At 41.2% G+C, this 6,727-nt stretch overlaps 1 protein-coding gene and 1 non-coding gene across 2 annotated transcripts; both read left to right on the top strand.

The window, feature by feature from the left end:
• Positions 1-1,447: 1,447 nt before the first annotated feature.
• On the top strand, positions 1,448-5,100 carry LOC133468520 (serotriflin-like). The gene is made up of 7 exons (XM_061754528.1): positions 1,448-2,243; positions 2,406-2,506; positions 2,576-2,666; positions 3,476-3,618; positions 4,046-4,140; positions 4,465-4,547; positions 4,932-5,100. Exons 1-7 carry the CDS (start codon positions 2,144-2,146, stop codon positions 5,057-5,059), a joined length of 741 nt encoding a protein of 246 aa, XP_061610512.1. The 5' UTR covers positions 1,448-2,143; the 3' UTR covers positions 5,060-5,100.
• Positions 3,692-3,765, top strand: trnat-agu (transfer RNA threonine (anticodon AGU)). Its single transcript has one exon. It is a non-coding gene; the product is annotated as a tRNA-Thr (tRNA).
• Positions 5,101-6,727: the final 1,627 nt, after the last annotated feature.

The following is a 6,727-nucleotide window of genomic DNA, read 5'->3' on the forward strand; positions in this document are numbered from 1 at the left end:
TCTAATTTTCAATATTTACAAAATTCCCTAAAATTTCACATGCAAGATTTTCCAGAAATGTACCCTAGTTGTCGATACTGTATATGGAATATATGTCAATGTTTACAACAATTGTAATTATTTATTTATTTATTTGTTCAAAATGGCCCCGAACTATTGTTCTTGTGCACTTTTGGTTTCGGTTACTCCAGCAGTGGACATATTGCACCCTCTGCTTTTTGCTGCCAAGAAGTCAAATCCATTTTGTCTCATTTGCTTGCAAACAAACACACAGTATTATGCAAATGGTATTTTTAATGGCTTGTATCCAAATAGTTGGATCTCTGGAGTGCCTGCCCAATAATCAACTATGAAATGAAATAACCATGTAAGTACAGTATTTTGTTCTCAAACAATTTTTATAAATGTTTCTGCAAGGGAGGCGTTCTGAATTTTATCGTACTGTGCTGTAACACGCGGCACGGTGGCCGACTGGTTAGAGCGTCAGCCTCACAGTTCTGAGGACCCGGGTTCAATCCCCGGCCCCGCCTGTGTGGAGTTTGCATGTTCTCCCCGTGCCTGCGTGGGTTTTCTCCAGGCACTCCGGTTTCCTCCCACATCCAAAAAACATGCATGGTAGGTTGACTGAAGACTCTAAATTGCCCATAGGCATGACTGTGAGTGCGAATGGTTGTTTGTTCCTATGTGCCCTGCGATTGGCTGGCAACCAGTTCAGGGTGTACCCCGCCTCCTGCCCGATGACAGCTGGGATAGGCTCCAGCACGCCCGCGACCCTAGTGAGGAGAAGCGGCTCAGAAAATGGATGGATGGATGGTGATGTAACACTGAGTGTTTGGGCAGATTAGCATTAGCTAACAGCATTATCGGCATTAGCTTCTGATAAGCGGCAACTTGTGGTAACCTTGACGTGGGAATCTGTTTTTGAAAACCGAAGAGGCCCAGAGGGTCCAGTTAGACACACGGGTATTTTAAATTGTCCATGCAGCCATTTTCGATATTGACTCGTCCTCATTTGGGCCGCTGATGAGCTCGGACCAATCGCAGGTCACTTTGAGCGAGAAGCGGTGTACACCCTGGACTGGTCGCAGGTTAATTGCAGTGTGCATGTAGGTAAACAAGTATTCGCACCTATGGACAATTTAGAATGTTCAATGAAGCAATCACGCATGTTTTTGGAATGTGAGAGGAAGCCGTAGTACAGTTGGCCCTCGGGCTAGGTTCGGGACCCCTGCCTGCAATCGGTGAAATCTGCATATGTTTTTCATTATTTATGCATATTTCAAAGCTGTATGAACCTCCCCAGACTCTTATTAATCTTCTCCATTCCCCTATTAACCTCTAGCATACTCTTACAAACACTTTCTATACTCTCTAAACATGCAGTAATGCACAGTAGTACTGTACACTATGTACATTGTATTCCTTGTAATATGTTTTAATGATTTTTTTCTTTTTGTTGTTGTTTTTGTTGTTTTGTTTTAGGCCAGGAAGGATTTATTTTACTTAAAAAAAAATCACAGCATAAAGTCAAAATCCTGCAATATGAATATGAAAAAAAAAATCAGCAATAAAATGAATTCAGAATAGGTGAACTGCGATATAGTAATGGAACACTGTACCGAGAGAAAACCCAGACAACATAGGGAGATCGCACACAAGGTCACCGGAACGGACACTTGGACCCCGAACCTTAGAATTATTGTGCTACAGTGCAGCTGTTTGAAATTGTGTGTAATAAAATCTCAAAATCTCCTTTAAGACTACAGTATAACCATGTTCACGTAACTGCCGCTTGAAGAAATTTCACGCTATCGACAATTATAATAAAGATCCGAAATAGATTCATAATGTTCGTCTGACCTGCAAAAGTAGTTTAGGGGAAGATAAATTTGCCTCAAACCAAATCAGCTGTAAAGGCAATTTAGGAGCCAAAGTTTGTCAGTTGTTCGAAACAGCACAGCACAGCATAAACCGAGACCGCTAAAATCGTCAAGGTCGCTTCACAGGTGCCAAACTGCAGGAAAAACTCAGTGAGATGTCCTTGAGTCTCTATGTGTTTTAAGCTCACGTGACAGCGCGGCGTGGCGCCGCCGTATATAAATCCAACGGTGGCCCTTAGAGGGTGTCAGTCCAGGATTTAGCAATGAGCTCGTTCTTTTTTACCTTCCTGTGCGCCTTGGGCCTCTGTGCCGCCCTTCAAGTGTCTGCCAGCTTGGAGGAGGATGTGGAGTCCGTGGCTGTAAGTACAATCAAACTCAAAAAGTCAACGTCCGACACATTTTGTGTGCTTAATCCTACGACGCTTCTTCTCCTATTTCTGATCCGCCGACCTGAAGGAAGGTGAGTGTATCAGTAAATTCAGTTATAGGCAGCCGTGACAAACTTTCCATGCTGCGTGACTTTAGGAAGCGCCCTTGCCTCGTCCTCGGAACAAAATGAGATCGTGAACAAGCATAACACCCTGAGGAGAAATGTCAAACCTACTGCTAGCAACATGCTGAAAATGGTAAACGACACGGTTGTAAAAAGACAATAAAGACACAGAATCCAAAGCGTATGTGTCGCTGTTCCACAGAGTTGGAACAGCGAGGCTGCAGCCAACGCTCAGAGGTGGGCCAAGACCTGCTCCATGATGCACAGCCCGGGCAGCTCCAGGGAGATCAGTAGTAAGTTGCTTACTAGAGCGGTCCAACGCAAGCCGTTATTCCAATTTTTGTTTTCTATAGGAAAGCAGCAGAGTCAAAGTATCGCCATCATAAAACCATCCCCTTCCATTTTTACATACTGTATGGTTGATGCCAAATGATGGAACATGATGGGGTGAAGCCACCGTTCAGAACGTCCTCCGATGTTTTCAGTGACATTATGACCAGCATTTTTGCCTTTCTTCAATGAGGCTGAAACAGTGCATAGTTGCAAAAAATACATTTGAAAAAAATCTGTCATTTTGATCATATTATGTGTACAGTTGGATGTTTTCAAGGGTAACATTTCCACTCTGTCATGGTGTTCAAAAACTCAAACTATATTTGTGAAACAGTACACAGACAGCATGCTAACTACTGTTAATCATGTTAAGCTCATTAAATGCTAACATTAGCACCAAAATGTCCACCCTGTCAGCAAGCTCACATATGTTGCTGTTTGCATGTCGTGTACATTATCTACTTGCATGTAAATTAGTTTAAAAAAAAAGGTGTGAGAGACAGGAAGCATAAGATCTACTTAATAAAATAAATATGAAACTCAGTTGAAAAATGTCAATTTTGTGGGGTGAAATTAAGAAGTCTCAAAGGCACTTTATGGTGATATTGACTCCACTGTGAAATTTTCACTAGTTTTCCATTTATCATCTGGACTCAGACACAATGTAATGTTGAAACAGTAAAACACCAGCTCATGGATGTTCCTAATGACAGTGAGGAGTAGCAAAGGTGCGAAGTACGATCATCCTCGTCTTGTTTCTGTGCTGCAGCGAGCGGCTGCGGCGAGAACTTGTACATGGCCAGTTACAAAAACAGCTGGAGCGATGCCATCCAGGCGTGGTACGACGAGGTGAAGGACTGGCGCTACGGGGTGGGATCGGTCAACGGAGGAGTCGTCGGACATTTCACACAGGTACCAACCAGCCACTTTATTAGGTACACCAGAAAAAAATCAAAATAAAAAAGTGACAAAACTTGAAGCATGTGGCGCTGTAGCTTAGTTGGTTAAAGTGCCTGTCTAGTAAACAGGAGATCCTGGGTTCGAATCCCAGCAGTGCCTTCATTATATTATTTGGCCTTTAAAGTATCGCCTGACCTACCAAGAGCTGTTGTTACGCCACTGTAAATAAACAATTGAAGTGTCTACTGAGAATATACACTACACATACATTGTACTGTAATTCCGGTCATAATTTTTTAAAAATTACATTGGTTCATTTTTTAAATTTGAAATTAAATGTTATATCGTCCTCTATAATATATTCAATACAATATATATTTTTTATTTTGTTATAAAGTAAATTTTATTTTAAAATGTAAAACTATTTCTGCCTTTCTAGATTGTTTGGTACCGCTCAAACCAGATTGGCTGCGCTATGGCCTATTGTCCCAACTCCCACTACAAGTACTTCTACGTCTGCCACTACTGCCCACCGTAAGTACATAAAACATCTCTTTAATAATAATATATCTCAGGTTTAAAAAAGGAGGACTGAAAATTATGAAATAATTTTGGGGGTATAGAACAACTCCCCCCCCCCCAGACCATTTCTTTTTTTTAATTGACGTTTCTGTTGCATGCATTGAAATTTTTGTTTTTTTAAAATGAAAAAATAAAGCAATAACCACTGCAACTAGTACAAATGCTCTCCTTCTAATTGTTGAACAGTGACTCCAGGGGATCTGTTACATGTTTGGGTTTGTAGCCAGCGAATGACAATCTTCGTGCAATAAATATTTGATGTGACCTACATTTTAGTGGAAACTACCAGTATACTCGCCCTTACAAGTCCGGACCCACCTGTGCTGACTGCCCCAACGCCTGTGAGAACAAACTGTGCAGTAAGTAGCAACAGCCAGTGCGCTACAACTATAAATTGAGACAAGAACATCATTTTTTTTCACGATACACTACTCACAAAAAAGTTTGGGTGAAATTTCAGGAGGACCCTAAAATGATTGAAAACTATTACCTTTGCAGATGTACTTAATTGACCTACTTTAAACATTACATTTCTTATGTAAAATATGTGCCTTGGCTCAGTAAAGTTTGTGAAACACTTTTCTCCACACTACTATTAGCACAGACACAAAGATGAGCTTATCAAGGATAAGCGTGCCAATGTGTTTTTAGCCTCAGCTCTCTCTGCAAAAAGGAAAAGACATTTTTGCCCTCCAGCTTCCACTATTAACCTATCAACCCATAACGGTATCCTCCTCCAACAGCCAACCCTTGTCGCTACACTGACAAGTACAGCAACTGTCCTGAGCTGAAGCAGCAGCACGGTTGTAACAACAGCAACGTCGCCTCTTGGTGTCCCGCCTCTTGCAAGTGCACCAATCAGATTAACTGAGTGAAATGTTGCATTCAATAAAAAAAAAAGTTTTCCATGCATGTGAAGTCATCCTTTACTTTTATCAACTTGTTAAAGTAGATTATCTGGTCCAGTGCTTCCACTGCAGTTGTGATTTCTTTGTAACTAAAAGTAAAAGGCAGGCCATGTACCGAAGCGTATTGCTGCCACACCAGAAAAAAAAAAAGGTTCAGGGTCACGTTATAGAATGATAAATTTGACATTTTAACGTGATACGTTTCATGTTATAACGTGATGAATTTCACAGTTTCCGGTGATAAGTTTCATGTTTCAACATGAAAAGTTATCGAGTTATAAGGTGAATAAGCTTCACTTTTGCATTTGGAAATACAAAACGAAGAAATTATTTACGGGTCAGGTCACTGGCAGAACCTTGTTAAGGTATGTGTGTCTTAGAAATCAAAGTTACTAGCTCCGTAACTATGCTGCTCTTCCATAATACTGTTAAAAAAAAATAAAATAAAAAAAGATTTTAAAAGAATTTAGTTACATTGGAATGGTGCTTTTAAGGTAAAATTGTTACTATTTGTAATGTACTATACATTCAAATTTCAATTCGAATGTTAAAGACCAATGCCAATGCAAAAACAACACGCGGTGTCCTAGCCGGTCCACAACTAATACAAGCCATTCACGCGGGTCATTCCCGGTTGCCATGGCAACAACAAATACACCAGTCTCCTTATTACAAGCAAGTGTACAAGCACAGTCGTTTTGAAGCTTCTACTTCAACATCAAATTGTTGCTTTCAGTCCAAGTAGTGAAGGAAGTGAATAATCCCGACACCAAGTGGGAAGGTGACTCATGATTTCACAGCGCTACACACGGCCGAGTATGTTTTCATTTGTCCTCATGAATCAACTTGAGCGTCCAAGACTTCCTATCGCCTGCGCTACTATTGTGTTGAAATTAGTTCCTTTTCCCATGTGATAATAAGCTGCTTGCACTGAAAATAAACACTTCAGGTTGAATTTCTCTGATAAACTTGTAACGCCCCTTGCCAAAGGACTTTGGTTGCGCACTGTCACATGCTAAAATCGGAGCAAATGATCGAGGCGAAGACCAGTGGTAGGAAAGTAACAAAGTACAAATACTTTGCTACTGTACTTAGCGGAGTTGAAAGACGAGGGCACCACCTGAAGTGGGTGGAGTTAGAAAAGGAGATAAGTGGGCGAGTCTTCCCTCTGCCAGTGTGTCCGGTGATAGCGGATGTCCTCCCGTTTGGCGCAGCGTGATAAGGCCGATCGTGCCACTCTGTGGGCCTTATCGCCTTCAGCAGCGAGCGACGACTGTTGGTGCCAAGGCCACAGGATGTTCAGGACTTCGGGCATCTATTTGTCCTTGCACTACTGCGCATCCTCTTTGTCTTGCACCCTATCCTTGTCAAACATAAATTGCAAGCCATTATAAACAAAGTACCGGTACTTGTCATTTCTTTTAGATATTTCTAAGACAAAAGATAGAATCTTTAATTTATTTATTTTTGGATTATTTGTATTTTTTTTAAACTCAAAAGTTGGGAAAACGGATGCAAATCAGTTCTAAGCATCAGTGTGTCCAGACTGAAGACATGTTCATTTAGTCTGGTGTGTTATCGCCTGATGGATCAGAAACAGGATGTCGGGTGGGGGGGAGCAAAAAACAGAC

This window comes from Phyllopteryx taeniolatus, chromosome 18, assembly GCF_024500385.1.
Source record: "Phyllopteryx taeniolatus isolate TA_2022b chromosome 18, UOR_Ptae_1.2, whole genome shotgun sequence".
NCBI lineage: Eukaryota > Metazoa > Chordata > Actinopteri > Syngnathiformes > Syngnathidae > Phyllopteryx > Phyllopteryx taeniolatus.

Excerpts from the sequence above, each read along its gene's own strand:
- LOC133468520 (XM_061754528.1), top strand. The coding sequence starts at position 2,144 with ATGAGCTCGTTCTTTTTTACCTTCCTGTGCGCCTTGGGCCTCTGTGCC. Across the intron at positions 2,667-3,475 it reads CAGCTCCAGGGAGATCAGTA|CGAGCGGCTGCGGCGAGAAC; the intron begins GTAAGTTGCTTA and ends TCTGTGCTGCAG. Across the intron at positions 4,548-4,931 it reads CTGTGAGAACAAACTGTGCA|CCAACCCTTGTCGCTACACT; the intron begins GTAAGTAGCAAC and ends CTCCTCCAACAG.